Below are 25,554 nucleotides of genomic sequence, written 5' to 3'. Positions count from 1 at the left end.
TTCCCATTGGCGGATGGGTCGAGAACCAGAGGACACAGATTTAAGGTGATTGGCAGAAGAACCAAAGGCAACATGAGGAAATACTTTTTTTACGCAGCGCGTGGTTAGGATCTGGAATGCACTGCCTGAAAGGGTGGTGGAGGCAGATTCAATCGTGGCTCTCAGAAGGGAACTGGATAAATACCTAAAGGAAAAAAAAAATTGTAGGGCTACAGGGAGAGGGCGTGGGACTAGCTGAAACTGGCACGGGCTCAACGGGCCAAAAAGCCGCCTTCTGTCCTGTAACCATTCTATTCTATGATTCTAATTATCAACCTGGAACGGCAAATTCCACTTTATTCTTTGAACTTTGAAAACATCAATATATGGTACTGCATGTTACTAACCTCGTAATTAAAGAATGGTCTGGCGACCTCAGAAAAGGAAAGATAAGAACTTTCTTATTTTAGCAAGTTGAATAGTGGATAACTGGATGATTGAAGGTTGAGTCAGCTTCAACCATTTCAATAGGAACATTGTAGCAAAAAAATTTAAAGTTACATGTGCACCAGGCATGATGTGGTCATGCTGGACATGCCATAAAAGGGCATTGTCATGCCATAAAAGGGCATTGTCATAAGAAACTTGTACGCAACAATCAGCGTATTGTAATGGGAATTTGGATTCAACCCGGGAAGAATTGCAACAAAAGATATTGTTTCCCTGACTAAGCTTGCTTGGTTGTAAGTACTTTACTTTGTTTAAGGTATCATACTTTGAATAAATGGAACTTTGCTTGTGAACATATTGTCTTAAGTCAACTAGTTAACAATGGCAATTTGTTTAGAAATACACAGTGCCATACTCTGTCAGAGATTTTTTGAAAATATCCACGGTGATTGGAGATAATGCCCTGAAATAGTCAAGAGCATAGTAACATAGATAATAAGATCGCCAGTGGAACAACTATACCCCAAACCATACTGGCAATCATAAGTTAAGCCATAACTTTCAAAGCAATGAATAATTTGAGAGTTCCCATCTTCCATAACTTTAGGAAATATTGATGTAAATCCAATAGGACAGTAGTTGGAAGTGTAAGAGGATCATCTTTCTTAGGAATAGGGTGCTCACAAACAAACTTGCAAAGAGAAGGAATGGTGAACTGGGAGTGAGAGTACTGAGCAGGATGCGCCAGGGCTGTGTTGGGACCATTACTATTTTTAATTTACATTGTTGACTTGGACTCAGAAACTCAATGTAAAGTGGTCAAATTTGCAAATGACACCAAATAGGAGGGGTAATGGAATCAATGAAATAAGTTAAAACAAAATGTGAGTGGGTAGAACAATGCAAATTAAATGTAATGAAAACAAATGTAAAGAACTACGCATAGGAAGGAAAATAGCAACTCATAAATAGTGCTGAAATAACTATGGATAATCTGCAAAGCTAATAGAATCGGAGCTACATAGTTATAACAATAGAATACAAGTCAGAGGAAGTTATGATCAAACTGGTCAGATCACACCTTGAGTATTGTGTCCAGCTCTGATCACTGAGAAACAAGGGAGTCATTCAAGAAATAGAGGCAGTGTAGAGAAGAGATAATCCCTAGTGTCAGGGGTTTGAGCTAGGAGGAAAAACTGGAGAGACTTGGGCTTTCCAGCCTGGAAAATAGTCACCAGAGAGGTGACTTTAGAGGTGTATAAGATAGTTAAAGGAATGGAAAAGTTAAAGCAAAATACTACAAATTAAATTGAGAGTAGGACAAGTGGACATAGGTTCAAACTATCAATAAGTAAATCTAGGACTAATATTAAGACATTCTTCACACAAAGCATGATCAACATTTTGAACAGACGCTAAATAAAGTAGTGGAAGCAAAAGCCCTGGAATCAATTAAGAAACAATTAGATGTGGTAACGGGGGAACTGTAATGTCTTTCTGGATTAATTAATTAATTAAGATGGGCTGAATGGCCATCCTCACTCTTAAATACGTGATACTGTGAACAGTGGCCACAGAGCATCAACAACATCCCACACTGCCTTATATCTAACTTTAAAAAGTTATTTACCTGAAAACTGTCCAAATTACTGTTTTATTTTTCTTATAGATGTGCTCTTAAGTCTATTTTAAAATCAGGCCAGCCAATCTCAAGGAATATACGAACAGGAGTAGGCCATTTAGCCCCTCGGGTCTGTTCCGCCATTTAATTAGATCATGGCTGATCCGTACCTCAAATCCATTTACCCACCTTTGATCCATATCCCTTGATACCTTTATCTAATAAAAATCTTCGATCTCAGTCTTTAAAGTTTAAATTGATCCAGCATCCATAGCCTTTTGGAGGAGAAAATTCCACATTTCTACTACCGTGTGTGAAAAGGTGATGTCACGCCTCAATGGACTATTTCTAATTTTGATTGTGCCCCCTTGTTCTGGATTCCCCCACCAGAGGAAATAGCTGCTTTGTATCTACTCTATCAGATCCTTTCATTATTTTTAACGCCTCAATCAGATCAACCCTCAACCTTCTAAACTAAAAGGAATATAACACAAGTTTAAGTAGCCTGTCCTCATAACGTAACCCTTTAAGTCTTGAAATTATTTTGGTAAATCTGTGCTGCATCCCCTTGAAGGCCAATATATCCTTCCCGGACAGTCCAGTGTCCAGAACTGAACTCAATACTCCAGATGGGGACTGACCAAGGCTCTGTACAACTCAAGCATAATTTCCTCACCTTTGTATTCCAACTCTCGGATATAAAGGCCAACATTCAATTAGCATTTTTGATAACTTTTTATACCTGTGCACTAGCTTTTAGTTGATTTGCATATTTGGACATCCAAATCAATTTGCTCCTTCACAGTTTCTAGTCTCTCAGCACTTAGAAATTAACCTTACCTCTAATTCCATGCACTCTTATTTTTGCTAATAATCTTTAAAAAGGGATAGACCGAATAATTGCAGGTCAGTCAGCTTGACCTCGATGGTGGGCAAATTGTTGGAAAAAATTCTGAGGGACAGTATTAATCATTATTTAGAAAGGCACGGATTAATCAAGGACAGTCAGCATGGATTTGTTAAGGGAAGGTAGTGTCTGACTAACTTGACTGAATTTTGATGAGGTAACAAGGAAGGTTGATGAGGGTAGAGCGTTTGATGTAGTCTACATGGATTTTAGCAAGGCTTTTGACAAGGTCCCACGTTGGCAGACTGGTCAGAAAAGTAAAAGCCCATGGGATCCAAGGGAAAGTGGCAAGTTGGATCCAAAATTGGCTCAGTGACAGGAAGCAAAGGGTAATGGTCGACAGATGTTTTTGTGACTGGAAGGCTGTTTCCAATGGGGTTCTGCAGGGCTTAGTACGAGGTCCCTTGCTTTTTGTGGTATACATCAATGATTTAGACTTCAATGTAGGGGGCACGATTAAGAAGTTTGCAGATGATACAAAAATTGGCCGTGGTTGATAGTGAGGAAGAAAGCTGTAGACTGCAGGAAGATATCAATGGACTGGTCAGGTGGGCAGAAAAATGGAAAATGGAATTCAATCTGGAGAAGTGTGAGGTAATGCATTTGGGGAGGGCTAACAAGGCAAGGCAATACACAATAAATGGTAGGATACTGAAAAGTGTAAAGGAACAGAGGGATTTTGGAGTGTATGTCCACAGATCTCTGAAGGTAACAGGTCAGGTCGATAAGGTGGTTAAGAAGGCTTACAGGATATTTTCTTTTATTAGCCGAGACATAGAATACAAGAGCAGGGAGGTTATGCTTGAACTGTATAAAACACTAGTTAGGCCACAGCTAGAGTACTGCGTACAGTTCTGGTCACTACATTACAGGAAAGATGTGATTACACTCATGAGGGTACAGAGGAGATTTACAAGGATGTTGCCAGGACTGGAGAATTTTAGCTATGAGGAAAGATTGGATAAGCTGGGGTTATTTTCTTTGGAACAGAGGAGGCTGACAGGAGACTTGATTGAGGTGTATAAAATTATGAGGGGCCTCGATAGAGTGAATAGGAAGGACCTATTTCCCCTAGCAGAGAGGTCAATAACCAGGGGGCATAGATTTAAAGTAATTGGTAGAAGGATTAGAGGGGCTATAAGGAGAACTTTTTTCACCCAGAGGGTGGTGGGGGGTCTGGAACTCACTTATTGAAAGGGTGGTAGAGGCAGAAATGCTCATTGCATTTAAAAAGTACTTGGATATACACTTGAAGTGCCGTAACCTACTATGGACCAAGAGCTGGAAAGTGGGATTAGGCTGGATAGCTCTTTTTTGGCTGGCACAGACACAATGGGTCGAATGGCCTCCTTCTGTGCCGTTAATTTCTATGATTCTAATCTGTAGTATGGAACCTTATCAAATGTCTTCTGGAAGTCCACAGACAACATCCATAGACACTCCCCCGTCCACTTTGTTAGTGACCTCCTCAAAAAATTCAATTAGATTAGTCAGATCTGACCTACCTGTTACAAATCCATGCTGATTCTCTTTGATCAGCTCATACTTGTTCAAATGCTCAGTCCCTGATGATAGATTCAAGTAATTTCCCTACAACTGACGGTAAACAGACAGGTCTGTAGTTTCCTGGTTTCTTCCTCCCTCCGGTCTTAAATAATGGAGTGACAGGCAACAAATTGCTAAGCCTGCCTGAAAATTAGTTAGGAAGGGAAAAACACACAAACATTCCCCAATACTGCCATATTGACATTATCACAATTTAACTGGATACTCCTGTTGATCTTCATTTACACTGTCCTGACACAAGACTGAAATAACTAGAAACAAATTGGTGAGTGGGTAAATGTAATCAAAAGTTTAAATTCCTGGTGATAATGTTAAGATTTCAAGTTTGAATCACTACTTCAATTATTTTAATGTATTAGAATTTATTTTGCCAATAAATGTATGAATTATGATTTTTTTTAAATCTCAACCTATCAGTACTTTTGACCAAGATTCTAATCTCCATTCCTAATTATCACAGTAATTATATGAAAAAGTATACATTACAAAACATGCCATAAGATACACCACAGTACAAATCTGCTAACTGCCTAAGTTAGCAAGGTTTACCCAGAATTACACATAGAAAACATAACACTTTAACTTAAAATCCACAGGAAGCTCTTGTTGAAACCATACCAGAATCACTCAGAGATCTTTCAGCTTAAAAGGTTCAGCTACATTGGGTTTATGACTTTAGCTATAGAACAGTGCAAACAGTCTTGAATATTTGGCAAGGGTCCACCCTGTATTTACATTCTTGTTGCAGCTATTAACATAATCTCCTAAACCGTAACAAATTTATTCTGTAACGTTTGCTTAAATGCTGCCAAATATATAAACCACTAAATGGTTTGGACCGTTTCCAAAAAAGCCTGGAAAACTAAATTTTTAATCTTTTGCCAAAAACCTACTGCTTTTGAAATTTCCCACAGTATGCAGAGGCTAAAATTACATTATGTTTCAATATGTTTTTAATTACCTAAGTGGTACAATTTTCCCAACTCTCATATTAAAAATAAATGGGTTTTTAACCAGGACAAAACTGACCAATATACAAGCACTTCTCAGTTAGAGTTACAGCTCATTAAGATTTGTTTTGGTTTAGTTAAGAGGATAACTGCAGGTTTGGCAAATCAAAAGTGGAATATATTAATTAAATCACCTAAGTTACATAACCAAGACATTGGAACTTAGAAATAAATCTTCAGTTTGTAAAACTGGGAAAAACACAGGGAAACATTTTTAAAGAGTGGTGGTAATTATGTGCGAGTATCTGCTAATTTTCACAAAAACATAATTTTCTCCCATATTAAACACCTGTCTGACAAGCATTAAAAACAGAATTATATGGAAAGATATCAACTTTCACCTCAGCAACTCAGAACAAATATTATTTATCACAAGATTCTGCAAATCAAATCCTTTGTGCTGATTTATTGTGCATTTATATTTATTGCACTAGAGTAGTGTGTCCAATTCTAGGCACCACACTTTAGGAAGGATGTGAAGGCTTTGGAGAGAGTATAGAAGGTTTACTAGAATGGTTCCAGGGATGATGGATTAGTTATGTGGATAGACTGGAGAAGCTGGGGTTGTTCTCCTTAGAGCAGAGAAGGTCAAATGGAGATTTTATAGAGGTGTTTAAAATCATGAAGATTTTAGAGTAAATAAAGAGAAACCGTTTCCAGTGTCTGAAGGGTCGATAACCAGAGGGCACAGATTTAAGGTGATTGGCAAAAGAACCAGAGGCGACATGAGGAAAAACTTTTTTACGCAATGAGTGGTTAGGATTTGGAATGCACTGCCTGATAGGGTGGTGGATTGCGATTCAAAAGGAATTGGATAAATACTTGACGACTAGAATTGTTCTTCAAAAAAGAGCCGGCACTGACTTGATGGGACCAATGGCCTCCTTCTGCGCTGTATTATTCTATGATTATTTGTACCGAATATCTTTCACACAAAGGAGGGGAAGAAAGCATTTACCATCCAGCATATTAACTAATGGCATCTAGGGATTACATACTGGATGTAGACGTGTATGTATTTATTGCACAGGCTTAACATACACGGGATCTGGGGACGTACGTCAATTACCAACTCCTCCTTTCTCGTCTCCCTTCCCCCCGCTCTCAACGTTTAAAGATCCACAAATATTTATATGGTTACATTCAAAATTAAACCAATCTTTAGATCATTTTATCAATGCAAAAATCTAGTTTTAATAATCAAAGTGATGACATTCATTGCATTCGCTTTATAAATACACACGTACAATTAATACTTTAATCGGCATGATGCAACCTATGAAAACACAATTTTTAAAATATATGCATATTTTATTAATCTTGTAAACACCTGTTTAAACTGCTCCTCGTACGTCCACTCGGCCTGATCCTGGACTTGCTGCATCTGCGGGTGTGGCTGGTAGGGGAGCCCGGTCACAGGGCGCCGCTGCCCGGGCGGGCGATGCACCTCACTGCAGTGGTGCATCCCCCGCTCCTCCTTTACTCCGCTGCTCCCTTCCTCGGCCATCTCGTCCTCGAATTCCTCCTCTTCTCCCTCCTCCTCTTCCTCGGCAGCCATGTCTTCCTCGGACCCTAGAGGGTCTGCATAACGCTGCTCCGCCACCGTCTCCTCCTCCTCCTCTCCCCCCTCCATCTCTTCTCCCCCGGACAGGGCCTCACTGCTCTCGGAAAGCCTGGGGCTGTCGCCTCGTTCCATGCCCAGTTCCTCTTCGTCGCCACGCTGGGCCGAAGCGTCAGCCCCGGCGGCCGCCGCCGCTGCTCTCATGGCGGCCAGTGCTGCGGTTTGTTGTGCAGCGATCTGCTGCTGCGTATTTGCGAGGAGGACCTTGTTGTCGTTGGAAGCCTCGGCCGTTGGCCTTCGGGGCTCGCGCGGCTCCATTTGAATTTGCTGCTGTTGCCTGGCCTGGAGCTGGAGCCGCGCGCGCGATGACTGCTGCTGTTGGGGGTGATGCTGCTGCTGCTGCTCGTGCTGCTCCATCTGCTGCTGCCGGGCCTCGAGCTCAAGCCGCGCACGCTGCTGCCTCTGCAGGTTTTCCATCACCGCCTGCAACTTCATGGCTTCCTCAGTCCCTAGCCCTCTCTCTCTCTGGCCGCTAGTAAGTGTCCTTGCTTTCGCTCCGTCAGGCGGAGTTTGCGAGGGGGTGCTGTTGATAAGGAGCAATAATCAACGGGCGGGGGTGACTGACTGGTAGAGAGACTCAGAAACTACTTAAGAGTCTAAACAACTGGAAGGGGTGGGAGGAGAGGTAGAGAGATTCCGCAACTTTTCATATTGATTGGCATTCAGGTGTTCGACTGTCCCTGAGGCGGAAAAAAGCCGTTAGCCGTTGTAAGACAACATTTCACATCCTTGGTAGAGATAAATGTTAACTGATTTTTATAAATGGCTGAGTGGCAGGGAATTTTTAAAATCTCATGGGGAAAGGTATATAATTATATTCTGCTTCTTGAAATGATTGCCTGTACCACATAACCCTGGATGCCGTAAACAACACAAATTATACACACCAGAAAAAGAAATAAGAAAAAAAAACTGCAACTGGTGAAAATATAAAATTAAAACAGAAGTGTAGGGAATACACAGCATGTCTGTCAACATAAAAGACAAGTTAATGTTTCAAGTAGAGTTTCTTTATCAGAACAAGGAAAGGAAGACAAATAACATGTCTTCTCTTTTTGGATGCCCAACGATTACATATTTCTAGCATTTTCTGTTTTTACTCCAGAAAAAAATAGTAATTGTCACATTTTAAGCTTACAATTTCTCTTTTTTGGCCATTTCCCCTTCTACTGAAGGTGCTGATTCTTGCTGGAGCAGTGAACAGTTCTATAGGCACCATCTAGTACTCTGCCCAAATGGTCATTCTTCATATATGGAGCAAGACATTGGGAATAAAATTGGTATTTGCCAGTAGTGTGGAAGCAGGCGATAGCGAATCGGCAGCCCATTTTCCAGCATGTCTGATTTTCGGGTACAGTGCAAAATGGGCTGCCGATTCGCTATCGCCCGTTTTCACGCTACAAAGACTTATTTCCACCCATTGCGTGTTGGAGCGTGGAGGAATTACAGCTGAACCCGATTTTGTCCTCAGCTGGCACCCCCAAACACACACTTTCCTAGGGAGGCGGTCATTAGAGAGCATTCAGGATCAAAAACAATGGGGACTAGCCCAGGACCAGTAAAGTCAATTTTGAGCCGCACTGGCACCTTATGTGAGATCAGTTAACTCAGCACAGATTGGAAATCAAACCTAAACTGAACTAATCTATACTCGGCAACTAAGTCATCAGGAAAAGCTAAATGCTTTCTTCCTCAGTAGTATGGTTGTGCTATCTCATTTAAAAGCAATGATCAATCTAAAGTGTCAAAAGTTATCTGTTTCTCCAAGGAGTTAGTCGATAATTTTTGATCCATGCACATGAAATATGAATGAACCTGACAGTTTATAAATAAGCTACCCATTGAAAATAGTAGTTTATAGAAAATCAACTACTGAGGAACACTGAGCATATTAAGTATGAATCAACATGACAAATCTTTGTTACAAACATTTCAACCCCATTTTTCTCAACTCTAGCCTTCCATAAATGTGTGTAACATGAGAAGATAATATATTAAAGGAGTATAATTGTCTCATTTAAAATAGTAGCAATACACTTTTAAAGTTTATCAATACTCTATGCAATTATGTCACCAAGTGCAAAATGACACCATACTCCCAATTCACACATAAAGTTTGTTAGGGTTAAAAAAAACAAAAAGTGCAGATGAAAAAAAGCACAGCACAGAAAAGTCTCCCACTATAGCAAATAGAATCAACTTTCCAGCAGTCCAAATAGCAGCATAAACAGCATATAATGTTTTGGGCATTCTAGCCTTTTCAAAGAACTGAGCCTTCCCACAAAGCCCTCTTTCACGTCCACCTGAGAGGCAGGCAGGGCCTTGGATTAACATCTCATCTGAAGGACAGCATCTTCAACTGTGCAGCACTCCCTCAGTACTTTGCCAGATGTGTCAGCCTTGATTATAGGGTTTAAGTCTCTGGGAACACTTTGAGGGACAATTGAGTTATTTATTTCCCATAAACCCTGCATTGCTAACGTATAAGTCTGTTTAAACCCTTTCGCATCTCAACTGTGACTCTTCCCACAATCAAATACCTTGCCAAAACCCACTGTCAGGTTTCACATGAAGAATGGGCACTTGGATGAAGTATCAGAAGGCAATCAACACCAATAGAACCATACCCCAGGATCAGTCAGCACCTTCAGGAGAGGAGGGAAAAATATTGGAGGAGGAAAAAAAGCTAAAACATTGTCTCATGTTCTGCAAAATAATCATTAACTGTCAACTTTGCATCAGACATATTATGGCAGAATAAAACCTACAATTTCATTGGTACTGTAAAATTGTAGAAGAATTAACTGAAAGAATTATCAATAATTACCAGATCCTTACTTTCGAATACAAGTTGTTGTTGTTTCTACCTTTCCTGAAGCAATGTAGTTATCAACAGAAAGTTAATAACTTGAAGTATTAAGCTAAATGCAAGTCTTTCTTTTAAATGTTGGAACATCAAGGAAATAATCATTAGATTAACTCTTTCTATGTCAATGTTTAAGGCTATAGAACTGGCAGCCAGAGAGTCACAAGCTTCATTCTAATGACTGGCCCCTGTTGGGAAAATGTCAATAATTCTTAGCTAGGTCACTAGGTGGCACCCTGCGCAGCAGCAGAGCACTGTAATCTGAATAAGTGAAAGACACTGCATTGTGCTAAGATATATCCCTTTGTGACTGATAGACAGAATTATTGAATGACCAAGATGGTTCTGTCTTCCTAGATAAAGGTGCAGGACAGGAATTAAAGAGGAAAAAAATAAGGTGAGGCAGAAGCCAAATATAATATTCACTCAATGACTAAATGTTCATTAACATTTCTTTTTTGTTAAAGTGCTTTTTGTATTGTTTCCACCTTCCCTCTTTAGGTCTCAAGAGAGCAGGCTGCCAAATTGCTCCCAGTCTTCAACAAATGCCCCTATAGAACTACCTAGTAGAAGTTGCAAGAAAGTGACCCAGAGTGAGTTGCCTTCTGCTTTTATTTCTCCCTCCCTGTGGTATCTGTTCCTGACTGAGAATAGGAATTCACTCTGCGGGGAATCACAGGCATCCATCTACCCCAAACCTGGTCTGTGCTAAGTGAAGTCTACTCATGATAATTCAAAGTCATTTTTTGCATTAAACGATAAATTATCCAACAATTCATATTAAGCAACGTAAATAACACAGCAAGTGGGTATTAAGTGCTTAAAACATTGAATTATTATAAAGTTCAAATTAAGCGACTTTGAATTGATAAGTAGACTACATTTAATCTCAGCCAGGACAGCAACTGAGATGCTACAAATGACCTCAGTGCACCTGGGTTAAAGGAGGGTGTTGGGGGTAGTAATCAGTGCTATCTAGTGATGTACTGTGAGTTGCACATGTGTGGACATTAGATGAGGACACAACCTCAGCTGTAATGCCTCTAAAACTCACTGTCTAGCTTCACACTTCAAGAATGGTCAATTTGGAGAAGTACTGGAGGGTAGCCAACACTTGACAACCACACCACAACATGAATTAGTACCTTCAAGAGAGGAGAGACTATTGAAAGGGGGTAAAAAAAATAAAGTGTGGCCTAATTTTATGTCCGATAATTGTTGACTCTTACTTAACATTATGGTAGTCTGAAGGAAAGTTATAGAAAGGATCTTCACTGAGTTGAACTCAAGATTATACCACCATCACACTACTACTATCCTCTATTCTATGTCATTCTTTCACAGGTCATGGAATTCCGGAAGTTGTGTCCCTCGTTCTTCCCTTCTGCTATAGTTCAGACTTTTAAAATATTGTTTGTCTTTCAACAGTTGTACAAACATCCCACAAGTGAAGCACACCCCTTGTAATGTTGAAGTGCACAATTTAGGTTGCATAGTTTAGGGTTTACAATTACCCTATTTTCAATAACACTCTGCATTGAAATTTACAAAGGTCCAAATCACATCGCCTATCAATTCGATTGCAGAAAAATCACACTCTGGACCAACTATTACAGGCCAAAATCACTGTAGTATTTATTTACACAAAAATCAATAGTAACTATGCAATACTAAAACACAGCATAATATAAATGTAGTTCATTTAAGCATCAATCTGCAATGACCACTTTTCCTTCAGTTGAAACACTCTTCTGTAGTTTAATGAGACAAACAATCCAATAAACTCAAAATCAACAATGTCTTTTGGATTATTGAGATCTCCCTTGTGTAATATACATAACATAGACTTTCATTATAGAGCTCTTCCAACACACTCAGAAAAGAACTGTAGACGCAGTTCTGCTTTAATGATGCTTTTCCCTTTGAAGATAGAATTGCCTATTAAGTTCGATTAAATCAAATATTAAAGTAACATTTTGACATGTGACAATAACACAGACTTTCTTAATAGTTAGCTATAATTAAAATACAGTATTACAGGGACTAATTTCCGTAGATAGCCAAAGTGGAACTTTTTATATTAGCATAGTGTTGCATAGTTACGATTCAGCAATGTATAACATCACTTTGCTTTTAAAAAGAGTTCTAGTATTTGTTCAGCAGAGTTATTATAGTGTTTGCTCAGGTGCTGACATGTTGCAATCTTCATTTGCATTTTAAGCACATTATCTCCAATTACTCCTGGATAGTTATCTTAACAAATTGTGGTTTAAAAGACTTTCCATATAAACTCTGAGTTACTATATATAGATACATACACAAGACCCAGTGTATTCTTCAGGTGAAGCGGGGTTATAGGCCCGGGGAGATTTGGACCAGGATGTGCAGCCGTAATTTGTACATTTTGTCCTTAATTTTGTATTTGCATGATAAATTGCTATTTCCACATTTATATTGGAAGCTGCTAATGTAAACTCTCACACTGTAAATATAAGCTCCTGTCAATGGTGGTGCTGCTACACTTCGAGAAGAGGGAGAGGGTGTAATTACAGCATGACAAGTGCGCATTGGAAGTTTCCATTATTAATGCAGATATTGAAATTTATAATGGAAAAAGTTGACAGTAAGCACACACAAACATCTGATTTTTAATATAGTTTCTATATATGTATGTAGACATACAAGCCACCAAGAAAAACAATCTACTCCTCCTAAAAGGTCCAAGCTTGTGAATCTTGGGTAAGGCAGCCTCTAATCACTATTATTTAATTTATCTCTTTTTATATCCTATGGTAGATGGAGTTCAATGTGGGGAAGCGTGAAGTCATTTACTTTGGGTTTGAGAAAGACAAATTGGAATATTTACTTAATGGTGAGAGACTAGAAACTGTGGAGGAGCAAAGGGATTTGGGTGTCCATGTACACAAATCATTAAAAGCTAGTGCACAGGCACAAAAAATAATCAGAAAAGGCTGATAGAAAGTGGATGACCTCACACTTCCCCACATTGAACTCTATCTGCCGTAGTTTTGCCCAATCACTTAGCTTGTCTCTGTCCCTTTGTAACTTCCTGCTTCCATCTATACAGAAGAAATAAGAACATAAGAAATAGGAGCAGGAGTAGGCCATTCGGCTGTGTCTGTTAATAGTGTCATCTGCAAAGTTGGATATGCAATTCTATTCCTTAATCCAGTCATTGATATAAATGGTGAAAAGATGAGACCCCAGTACAGATCCCCGGCCTTTATCATAAGTGGATTGCAATACATAAGTGAGGAAGTGATGCTTCAGTTGTTCAGAGCTTAGTGCTCAGTTTTGGGCTCCCAACCTCAAGAACAATATATTGGCCTTGGAGCAGGTACAGCACAGGATCACCATAATGATACCATAGCTTAAAGCAGTAAATAATGAGGACAGGTTGCATAAAATTGGTTTGTATTCACTTGAATTTAGAAGGTTGAGATGTGATCTAATCGAGGTGTTAAAAATAATAAAAGGATTTGATAGGGTAGATACAGAGTTCTTTGATGAAGTAACAGAGAGGATTGATGAAGGTAGTGCGGTTGATGTTGTGGATATGGACTTTCAAAGGGCATTTGATAAAGTATCACATAATACACATATTAGCAAAATTGAAGCCCATGGGATTAAAGGGGCAGTGGCAGCATGGATATGAAATTGGCTAAGGAACAGAAAGCAGAGTGTAGTAATGAACGGGTGTTTTTCAGACTGGAGGGAAGCATACAGTGGTGTCCCCCAGGGGTCAGTATTAGGACCACTGTTCTTTTTGGTATATATTAATGATCTGGACTTGGGTATACAAGACATAGGGCGCGATTTTCCCATTGGAGGCGGGTTTCGGTTTGGGTGAGTTCCAAACCTGCCTCCACTGTCAGGTGGGAAAAATTTGTGATTTTCCCCTAATTGGCCAGTTAATTTCAGAGGTGTGGGTTCCCCTGGGCCAATTAGTCTTTTGGAACTGAAATTCGCCTCTGCTGACGTCACTTATCCAGCTTCATTTAAGGGCTGCTTGCTGCCTTGGCTCATTCCACTGGTTTTTGATCGATGGTGCACCACCTCCAAACTTTTATCTCCTTGAAGAATGGCCAGCTCCAAGGCAAGGGCCTCCCCGAGGTTCTCGGATGTGGCGCTGGGTGTGCTGGTTGAGGGGGCGAGAGCTCGCAGGGAGGTGCTCTTCCCCTCATCTGGAAGGAAGAGGCCTCCCAAAGAAACCAAGGCAGTGTGGGCCCAGCTGGCAAGGGATATAAACTCCAGATCTGTGTGCAGATTGGGTGATTGTTTCTGTTTATCGATGAAATGCCATCCCTGTGTGAATGTTTAAAAATTAGGTGATGGCAAACTGTTGGCGTGATGACATCTGTTATTTCGGCTTAGGCATCTCCACATTGCGGGATCCGCGACACTTGCATGGTCAGGTTGGTGGTCGGAGTGAAAGGAGGCCAGAGAGTCATGTCCATTGTCTATCATGTGTTAAGAAGGAGCCAAGCACATGTGGCACAATGGGCAACCTATGCAAATCTGACCAGGATGAGTGCATCCCTTGCATCACGGGCAGCCATGTGCTCACGTGCTGCCGCTGGTAGATATGCTGCCACTCGGTCCACCTCCTCCTCCTCCTCCTCCTCCTCCTCTTCCTCATCTGAGGAGGCTATGAACTGAGCCACTTGCTCATCAGGAAGCTGCAAGCCACGGCGCTGTGCCATGTTGTGCAGTGCACAGCAGACCAGGACCATTCTGGAGACCCTGGCTGCTGAATACTGCAGGACTCCACCTGATCTGTCAAGGCATCGGAATCGCATCTTCAGCAAGCCAATGGTTTGCTCGATGATGGACCTGGTCGAAATGTGGCTGGCGTTGTAGCGCTCCTCAGCCTCGTTAGCTGGCCTCCTGACCGGCGTCATTAGCCACTTCTTCAGGGGGTAGCCCTTGTCACCAAGGAGCCATCCGTTAAGTTGGGTGGCAGATTGAAGAGCGGAGGAACACTAGAGATCCGCAGGATGAACGAGTAATGGCAACTACCACAGAACTTGGCGCAAACATGCAAAATCTCCTTCTTGTGGTTACACACCAGCTGTACGTTGAAGGACTGGAAGCCCTTGCGGTTGACAAAGATAGTTGGGTTGTGATGAGGTGCCCTAAGGGCCACATGTGTGCAATCTATGGCGCCCTGCACCATTGGCAAGCCTGCCATATTTGCAAAGCCAACTGAACGTGCGGTTATACTTGCTTGATCCCTTGAGAAGTGGATGTAATTGTGCGCCTTTGTGAAAAGGGCATCAGTAACCTGCATGATGCAACTGTGGGCGGCCGACTGGGAGATGCAGCTGATGTCTGCTGATGATCCCTGGAAGGAGCCTGAGGCAAAAAAGTTGAGTGCGGTGGTGACTTTGACAGCCACTGGTAAGGGGTGTCCACCTGCTCCTCTGGGCTCCAGGTGTTGGTGCAGCAGTGCGCAGATGTCTCCGACAACCTCTCGCGAAAGTCTCAGCCTCCTTTGGCACTGCTGCTCAGTCATGTTGAGGTAGCTCATCCTCTTGTCTATAAACCCTGAGAGGTGGGTATCTCCTGCGGTGACGTGCTTCCATGCGTTGAAGCCTTCTGCCCTGTGCAGCATCAGGTGGGTAAGCAGGAGGTTGGCGCTTTTGCTGCTGAGCTGCCTGGTTCTGCTGCTGCTGTGGCTGCTCCTCATCCGAATCCATGATGAAAGGAAATAAATGGTTCCCATTCTGCTGGCAGATACCTCCGTTGGGGAAGCGCTCAGTCTAAGCGGGGAGAGGGTCTTCCAAGGAAGTCCCACAGTTGAGAGATAGAAGCTGCAGCACCTCAGACTTCTGTAGGCCTGCTAAAAGTGCTGAAAGACCTGTGGAACAAAAGTTCTGACACCTGCAACTGCTCCCTGATGAAAGCTCCGTTTTAATGGTGGAGCTGCAGCTGTGAGGAGGCCACCCACTCGTCAACCCGCCAGGATTAGCTGGCGTGGTTTAGGAGGGTCGTGCAACATGCACAAAATGTGGCAAAATAACAAAGGGCTGTCAAAATAGGATTATAGAGGCCCTTAACGACTATTTAAGGGTCTTAACTACCTCTCCCAACTGATGGAAGTGGGACCGAATCACACCCATGAAACCTGCCTCCGGTAAAATTGCGCGGAGGCGGGTTCCGAACCCGCCCTCACTTTTTGTGATTTTTGGCAACTATCCCGCCTCCAAACCCGCCTCTTCAGGGCTGGGAAAATCGCCCCCATAATTTCAAAGTTTGCAGGTGACACAAAACTCGGAAACAGTGAGGAGGATAGTGACAGACTTCAGGAGGACATAGACAGACTGGTGAAATGGACAGGCACAGGCAGATAAAATTTAACGTTAGAGAAGTGATGCATTTTGATAGGAAGAATGGGAAGAGGCAATATAAAATAAATGGTACAATTTTAAAGGTGGTGCAGGAACAGAGAGACCTGCGGGTGTACATACACAAATCTTTGAAGGTGGCAGGACAAGTTGAAAAGACTATTAAAAAAGCATTTGGGATCCTTGGATTTATAAACAGAGGCATAGAATACAAAAGCAAGGAAGTTATGCTAAACTTTATAAATCACTGGTTGGGCCCCAGCTGGACTATTGTGTCCAATTCTGGGCACCACACTTTAGGAAGGATATCAAAGCCTTAGAGAGGGTGCAGAGGAGATTTACTAGAATGGTACCACAGATGCGAGACTTCAGTTACGTGGAGAGACTAGAGAAGCTGGGGTTGTTCTCCTTAGAGCAGAGAAAGTTAAGGGGAGATTTAATAGAGGTGTTCAAAATCGTGTGGGGTTTTGATAGAGTAAATAAGGACAAACTGTTTCCAATAGTAGAAGGGTCAGTAACTAGAGGACATAGATTCAAGGTAATCGGTAAAGGAACCAGAGGCGAGATGAGGAGAATTTTTTTTACGCAACAAGTTGATCTGAATGCACTGCCTGAAAGGGTGGTGGAAGCAGATTTAATAATAACATTCAAAAAGGAATTGGCTAAATACTTGAAGGGTAAAAAATTGCAGCAGGGCTATGGGGAAATGGCAGGGGAGTGGGAATAATTGGATAGCTCTTTCAAAGAGCTGGTACAGGCACAATGGGCCAAATGGCGGCCTCCTGTGCTATATCATTCTATGAAACTATTTCCTCTGGTGGGGGAATCCAGAACATGGGGGGAAAAAATTATAATTAGAGCTAGGCCATTCAGGAGTGAAATCAGGAAGCACTTTTTCACACAAAAGGTAGTGGCAATGTGGAACTCACTCCCTCAAATGACTGTAGATGCTGGGTCAATTGAAATTTCAAGACTGAGATTGATAGATCTTTGTTAAGTAAGGGTATCAAGCGATACGGAGCAACGGTGAGTAAATGGAGTTGAGGTACAGATCAGCTATGATCTAATAGAATGGAGGAATAGGCTTGAGGGGCTGAATGGTCTACCACTGTTCCTATGTCTAGGCACTACGCTCTGCAATTTCCTCCCTAAACCTATCCGCCCCTCCACCTCCCTCTACTTCTTTAAACCCCTGCTTAAAATTCACTTCTTTGATCAAGCTATCAGTCACCCGTCCTAATATCTCCTTCTTTGGCTTGGCGTTCATTTTTGTCTGTTTACCCCTCTGAAGCACCTTGCGACATTTTTATACATTAAGAATGCTGTATGAAAGCAAGTTGCTATTATTGTGGTTTATGGTCTTTGTATCCAAGAGTGAAGCTAACTGTACAACTGAAGAGTGATAAATTCACAAATGGAAATAACATTTGTAGAACTTAGGTGGATATTTATATAATATAAAAACATGCAAAATTAATATTTATACATTTTTGGGATGGGGAAAAGGAAGATCTATTTGCTGTAGAAGTCAGAGTATTAATTCATGACCTCCGTGACACAGGTAGAGACCAAATCATTCTGGAAGTTATTGCAGTTGATTAGAAGAAGGGAAGTGCTTTTGTCTTTGTGGGACCTGGCTTACAATGTAGAATCCAGCTGTCTATAATGAACGAACAGAAAAGGCCTCAAAATATTTCATTTAAGATAGGAATGCATTTTGCCAACTTAGTTGAACTGGTAGCACTCTTGTCTCTAAATCAGAAATCTGTGGGTTTCAGCCCACTCCATGACTTGAGCACTTAATCTAGGCTGCCCCTCCAGTCTCGCATTGAGGGAGTACTGCATAGTCATTGGTGCCATCATTTCAGGGCCATGTTTACTGTTTCAGCGATTCACGTAGATGTTCAAGATCTCAGCATTATTTGAAAAACAGCAAGGAGTTCCCTTCATGTCTTGGCCAACATTACCTCCCTCAGCCAACACCACCAAAAACAGGTTAACTAATCATTCATCGCATTGCTACTTGTGGAATCTTTTAGTGTGCAAAATGGCTGCCATATTTGCCTATTTAGAAACAGTTACTGCATTTCAAAGTAATTCCTTCTATGTGAAGCATTTTCAGATGTTTCTGAGAGATGTGATAAGCTGGTATATAAATTCAACTGTTCTTTTCTTTACGTATTAGTTTAAGCATTCTCTTGAGTAAGTTGTGGCTGTTTTTAAAATATTCTACTTTTTGAATGTATTTTGAGTTTTTAGAGTGATTTAGATTTATTTCTTAGATTAAGCAAATAATAAGTATTTATGCAAGGAAGGAGCAACCGCTCTGGAAAGGTAGGCCTCCAGTTACTTTAAGAGAGAGAGAAAGATATTTCCTAAAACCCCAAAGGTGTCCTTAGTATTAGGCAATAGCAATCATTTTATCTCCAATTTTCTCCATTTACAACTCTTCTGAAGTCAGTGGCCTATGCCTTTATACAGTTCTATGGCTGGTGACAATCCTCTGGTTCCTAATTCAAGTAACTGTTCTTCAAATGTGAGCATAGACACTGAGGGCTCGTTTTCATTGAGCCGTGGAGTCGGGCTTGGAGGCGTGCGGGGGGTTAAAATTGCAAAATCTGGCGGGCGGGACCCCCCCCCCAGCCTGGTTCCCAACTCCGAGCAATTTTAACTCAGGCATGTCTGATGGTCCCGACTACGTCCCGCATCCAACAGGCAGGACTGGTCTTTAAGGCCCTTAATAACCACTAAATGGCCTCTATAATCCTATTTTAACAGGCCCTTGCAAATGTAACCCTTTTCCCACGTAAAACACGCATGGTGGGAAACTCAAATGTGAAACCTGGCGGGAGCACTATTGGATTGCTGACTATCAACTGCAGGTGAACCATTAAAGAGATTTGATCAGCCATCATTTGCAGGTGGCAGGACATAGTGGTCTCAGTCCTGGGGCAACTTTTAGAAGGCTTAACCACACCTGTGGAAGGTTGGAGCCTCACACCCATCTCCAGTGTGGCCTCCTGGGAAACGCCTCTCGCCACCTTCACTCAGCGCTTCCTCAACGGAGGCATATACCAGAAGCATGGGAGCCATTTATTTCCTTCCATCTGGGCATTAGAGGAGCTCGAGCACCAGCCGCGGCACCAGCAGAACCAGGAACAACAGCAGCAGCAGCAGGAGCGCCAGGCTGCTGCTCACCCACCTGAGGCTGCACAGGCCAGAAGGGGCCAGCGCCTGGAAGCCCGTCGGCGCAGGAGATACCCCCCAAACAGGGCCTACAGACGCAGGGTCACCTATCTCAACATGTCTGAGCAGCAGTGCCAAAGGCGGCTCTGACTTTCGCGAGAGGTAGTGACTGACATCTGCACAATGCTACAGCAAGACCTGCTGCCCAGAGGACCAGGGGGACAAGCATTACCAGTGGCCGTCAAAGTCACCACTGCACTCAACTTTTTTGCCTCAGGCTCATTCCAAGGATCAGTGGCATCTCCCAGGCGGCCGCACACACTTGTATCACGCAGGTAACCGATGCCCTCTTTGCCCTCGCGCACAATCACATCCATTTCACCAAGGATCGAGCAAGTGTCACGGCGCGAGTGGTTGCATTAGCTCATCTGGCAGGGCGTCGTTGACTGCACACATGTGGCCCTTACGGCACCCCATCGCAATCCAGGTATTTTTGTCAACCGCAAGGGCTTCCACTCCCTTAACGTTCAGCTGGTGTGTGACCACAAGAAGGAAATTTTGCATGTTTGTGCCATGTACCCTGGCAGTTGCCATGACTCCTTCATACTGCGCCAGTCCAGTGTGCCTCCACTATTCAGTCTGCCAGACCAACTTAACGGATAACTACTTGGAGACAAGGGCTATCCCCTGAGGACATGGCTGATGACGCCATTGAGGAGACCATCCAACGAAGCTGAGGAGAGCTACAACTCCAGCCACATGTCCACCAGAGCCATAACCGAGCAAACCATCGGTTTGCTGAAGATGCGCTTCAGATGCCTGGATAGATCAGGTGGAGCCCTGCAGCACTCAGCAGCCAGGGTCTCCAGAATCGTCGTGGTTTGCTGTGCACTTCACAACATGGCACAGCATCGTGGCTTGCAGATTCCTGAGGACTAAGTGGCTCCTCACATATCCTCCTCAGATGAGGAGGAGGAGGAGGAGGAGGGGGGCTAAAACGAACATCCTGCAGAGGCCCATCAACCAGCAGCAGCATTACGTGAGAACATTGCTGCCCGGGATGCAAGGAATGCACTCATCCTGGCAAGATTTGCTTAGCCTAGTCAATCAAACACTTTTGCCTCGCAGCTTCTTACCAGAGCATTGACAATGGCCAAGTACCAGAGGATTCCTAGCACTCCGACCACCATACTGACAGTTGCAAGTATTCCTAAGGCCTCAATGTGGAAGTCCCAATAGTAAAATGACAGACGCCACAACTGCAACATTTGCCATCAGAATTTTTTTGTACAATTACGATGTGATGGCATTTTTACACTAAACACAAAATTCCACCCAAGTGACTACCCTTGTGACTACTTGGGCTTTATCTTCCTCTTACGCCTGCTCCTACGTAGTGCTTCCCCTGTGGCTTCAGCAGATGTGGAGGCCCCTTGCTCACTTTCTTGCTGCTCCTGTCTCGACACCTTTGGCGGGCGTCCTCTGGGGTTGCGAGCCTGTGAGGGCTCGTCAACAGTCTGCTGCTCCTGCGGCTGTGCAGGGGTTGAGACGTCTATCTCACTTGGGTGTGGACTCTGGTGGGGCTCTGACCGAGGGCTCTGCAGTGGCATGGAAGTGTGAGCGCTTGGAGAGGAGCCCACACTTCCTTGAGGTATGCCACCAACCTCCCTCTCATGGGTCAGGTCCCCCTCAGTGCCTGCAAGTGGCTGGAGAGCACCTTGCTGCACATCAGGGGGGGCATGGGGACCCATATCTGCAATGGCAGTCCTAATCAGAAGGACTTCCATGAAGGTCTGGTTTCTCTGTTCAATAGATGCCCATCGCTCCTCAATAGATTCTGAACAATGACTATGTTTTCCATACTCTGACGACTAAGCTCCTCCATGGCCGTAGCCCTCCTCTCCTCTACCGTAGCCATCCTCTCCTGTACGGTAGCCAGCCTTACCACGGAGGTAGCAATCCTTTCCGTGGTGATGCGTTCATGCGCCAATGACTCCACAAAGGCTCTGCTCATATTCGCTATGGACTCCTCCATTCGCTCCACACACACAGCGACCCTAGAGACAAAACCTGCCAGAGACTCCTGCATCTGTGCCTGGAGTTCCATCACCTCTGATCTTATGGACGGACCCAGAGGCAGAGGGTCGACATGCTGCTGAGCCGAGCTGGCAGAGTCCTGCGCCCTCCGACTAGGACTCTCCACTGCTGTCCCTGTCTTCACAATCTGCTGATGCTCACTTATGAGCTATGATACATCAGGTGACAACACTACTCTATGTCCCGAAGGTCCCACCGAGGTGTGAGTGTCTGCGCTAGTGCTGGGTGCGCTGAATTCTGGTGACGCTGCGCCCTCAGAGGTTGCACCTTCCTCTGAGGAGTCTGGCTGCTCAGCTTCTTCCTGGCTAGGGGGGACGGATGCTTGTGATGGTCCTGTGGGGGAGTAAAGGAAAGAGTCAGAGATGTGATGCAAAGGCTACATGCACATAGCTTTTTGCAGATACTCATAAGTCCATCTGTTACAGCTTCACAATCATTATCAGCGATTCATGCAATGTCAAAGAGAGAGATGGAAAACTTTTCTGCCACCAGCTTGCTGTGTTGCACCCGTCTGTCCGTCCCCCACGCACGAATCATCCTCAATGCCCATGATTTCCAGGACGGCCTCCTCCCAGGGGGTCAGGTGGGCTAATGAGGCTGTCCCTCCTCCTGTCCTGGCTCGCCCTCTTTTGTGAGCTCTCTTTTCCTGCAATGAGGGAGACAAGTGGAGGTTGAGTGAGAATAAAGGAGTGAGTGTAGAGATTGCATAGCATAGATACTTAGAAGGAGACAAAGATGGAGTGAGGTTGCAAGACCAAGGGCCCTCCCTGTGTGTTGTCAGTTGTGTTCAAAGCATCAGAGTGATAGAGAGCGTGAGGGCTGCATGGTGGCATAGTTCTGTGAATGTGAGCCTAGAGAGAGAGGGAATGGGTAAGGGTGCATGGATGTCGATGTGGAGGAAGAGATTGCTAAAGCTGAGTGCTGGTGAGGAAAGGCAATGGGGATCAGATTGAGGGTGATGGGAAATTCATACTCACTTTTCCAGTGCACTGAAGGTCATGAAATCTTTTCCTGCACTGTATCCAGGTTCTGCAGGTGACTCCCAAGGAGTTGACCTCCTCAGCCACCTGCATCCACACTGCCTTGATCTGAGTGGGAGGCCTCTTCCTCCCTGATGAAGGGAACAGCACCTCCCCGTTGACCCTAGCCCCATCGACTAATGCTTGCAGTGCCACCTCGTCAAAGCGAGGAGCTGATCTTGCCCTCCTGCTTGTCATCTTTCCTGCAGGTCCCTCTGACACCAAATGGAGAAGGCTTGGAAGCCTGCAGAAGAAGCAAGGCTTGCTGTGGACCTTAAATGCAGCAGCAATGATGACGTCATCGGAGGGGATTTTCAGTCATGAAAAACCCATTTGCAAAGGCTTCCCACACGTTGGAAATCAATTGGCCAATTGAGTTAAAATTGCATCAATCTCCCACATCCATTTAGATTCGTGTGGGAAACACAAAATTCGGATAACACGACAACAGCCCGCACCTGAGTTAAAATCCAGCCCTCTGAATGTCAGCAGTTTGACTATGGGGCACTTACCAAACATATAAATACACATACACACTTCCAGTTGGTGTTGCTGGAAACTAAGGTGGTTAAGAAGAGGGTACATGGACAATTATTCCCCATTCCTAGCTTGCGGTTGTTAAAGCATATTTTAGCATCTCCACTGCCACCCTGTCTCAAATTGGTTAACCAGCAAGGACTTGGGAGCTTTAAAGTTTGTGATACGTAGGACCAGAATGACCAAATTAAACTTGGACACTGGGTGTATTAGAACCTTCTTAGTTGTAAGTTCTGTGCTGTGCCACCTTTGTCACAAATTATTTAATTTTAAATTTATGATTAAACACATCTAAAATTAACAAATACCTTAATAATGTAAAATTTCCAAGTTACTGAGTCATTTCTTGTAAGTTTCATTTGCCAAAGTTTGTGTCTTTAAATGTGGAAATGGGATTGGTTGATTAGTGTAATAACACATATTACGACAAAAATGTTATCTGATTACAGAAATCGCAAGATGACCGTTAAAGCCAGGTTATGTGGTAAATATAAAAAACAATATACTAGATGACAAGGTGTCTTCCACAAATGCAATAAACTTGATAACAAATCTAACACACAAGACTGATTCATACAAACAAACATTAGGCCTAGGAATTCATTTTATTGTTTATAAGTAATTTGCATAGTGCTGGTAAACATTATAAGAGCTCTACCAAGGATGATGACATAGTCCCTGGTGTTTGGATCAAAAGATATCATTGATATTTCATAAACGTTATCATTTGATATGCAAAATGTTTCGTGGTTAGATAAGAAATAACTGCTTCTAAATTCTGATAAAGGTCTGGGCACTGTGGTTAACTGCTAATAGAGTGTCACAATATCAAATTTGGATATAATCATTATATAAGTTACCAAGTCATATTGTTAATCATGATATTGCTGAATATCATTCATTCACACCTTTCCCCTCAAAATATAACCTTATTTGTCTTTGTGGCGAATGATTAGTTATGGCAAGTCTTAAGTCCTTTCCTGATCATCTATCATGATTTTATCACAGTTCACAATTATTATTCAGAGGAAAAAAAGCTTTAGATAACATAATCTACTGACGCTTTATCACTGTATCATCAAATCCTAATTATCTGCTACACTGTATTTATAAAAGACACATGTAAGTTAGTAGTGCATCATGACAATTGAACATTATTTTCAGAATGATTTTCTATAAAGAAAACTAAAAACTATTCTGGGATCATCAAGTATTTCCAGCAGTAAAATGCTGGGCTCCTAATCACTTGATACAATATTGGTGTTATATCAATCAATTTTTTTAAGCATCATTGCTGGCATCTGTGGGGACGACTGGAGTTGATTACATCTCATTCTACTTGTTAAGAATGAACCATAGTGGAGGGGTAGCAATAAGGGCTAAAACATGTATATGCATATTGGAAGAGATGAGATACTGTAAACAAAAAACAAAACTAAATATTTCATTAAGTTAAAAGAGGAGGCAATCCAACTGCAGGCAGGAGCCAACCTAGCACTATACATTTTCTGGCATGTGTAGTCATTGAATGAGGGGGGAAGCAGAAGAATATAGAGATGTTGTCATCCAGAGAGACAGCGGCATCATCCATGCCCATTCTCTCCCCTTGCTGTTGTCTTAGCATGATCACTGATCTGCATGTGAGCAGACCCAATGAGCGCATTGAGATTTCTGAAGCCCCTATCAATACAATCTCTTAACCTATCAAAGGAGGAGGAGACAGCAGAGCCCAAGGTTTGCATGGCAACAGTATAAGAATTCCTGAGCGATGTTAAGACTGGCATTAAATGCTCTGTAATGGGAGACTCTGCTGCAAATGGCCCTGGAGTTCCCGTATACTCAATGATGGACTACCATCCTGTGCATCAGAACCCCGTATACTCGAATTGTGGAACCACATCGCCCCACCCCCACTATCTGCCATCTGCTGAAAGTTCATAGGCAAACTCTCCAATGCTTGCAGCAATCTTTCATGTTCAAAAGCTTGACTCTTGAGGTTTGCATCCATATCCTCTTTACAGAGAATGGACCTGAGGCACTCCTCCAGCCAGCTGGCTCCTTTTTTTTCTGTGCCACTATTGCCTACTTCTACTCACTTGTGCTTAGTGCATTCCCATCAAACTCATTGTTTAGCTTTAGCGGGGTGAATAGCTGGTGCTTGACAGGGTTAAAATGAATGACATGCCGATTCATGTGACATACCTAGAGAAATAATTAGGCTAGAGGTTTTATGGCAACTTTTCTTTCCACACAATGACTGAGAAGGAATTGATCTTAATTTTCTGGTTTGATGAATGATGCACTGAATGAATGACTAAGTAAAGAAA

General features: G+C 42.8%; 1 protein-coding gene and 1 long non-coding RNA gene across 4 annotated transcripts in view; one reads left to right on the top strand and one right to left on the bottom strand.

Annotated features, from left to right (window-relative positions):
- The window catches only part of arid3a (AT-rich interactive domain 3A), an 80,854-nt gene extending 73,265 nt beyond the window's left edge, over positions 1–7,589 (bottom strand). For both annotated transcript variants that reach the window (XM_086004815.1, XM_086004817.1), the window contains exon 1: positions 6,864–7,589. In XM_086004815.1, the coding sequence (XP_085860941.1) occupies positions 6,864–7,589 (726 nt within the window). The remainder of the gene's footprint in view (positions 1–6,863) is intronic.
- Positions 7,540–23,973, top strand: LOC147108264 (uncharacterized). Of its 2 annotated transcripts, none has more exons than XR_015080558.1 (4): positions 7,540–7,629; positions 10,378–10,417; positions 10,522–10,613; positions 23,677–23,973. It is a non-coding gene; the product is annotated as an uncharacterized LOC147108264 (long non-coding RNA). The 2 variants fall into 2 exon arrangements; XR_015080559.1 differs by lacking the exon at positions 23,677–23,973 and adding an exon at positions 12,697–12,759.
- The last annotated feature ends 1,581 nt before the right edge of the window (positions 23,974–25,554 follow it).

This window comes from Somniosus microcephalus, chromosome 13 (genome assembly GCF_052327205.1).
Source record: "Somniosus microcephalus isolate GS21.2 chromosome 13, FLI_Smic_1.0, whole genome shotgun sequence".
Lineage (NCBI taxonomy): Eukaryota > Metazoa > Chordata > Chondrichthyes > Squaliformes > Somniosidae > Somniosus > Somniosus microcephalus.
This window is presented reverse-complemented; position numbering and strand designations above follow the sequence as displayed.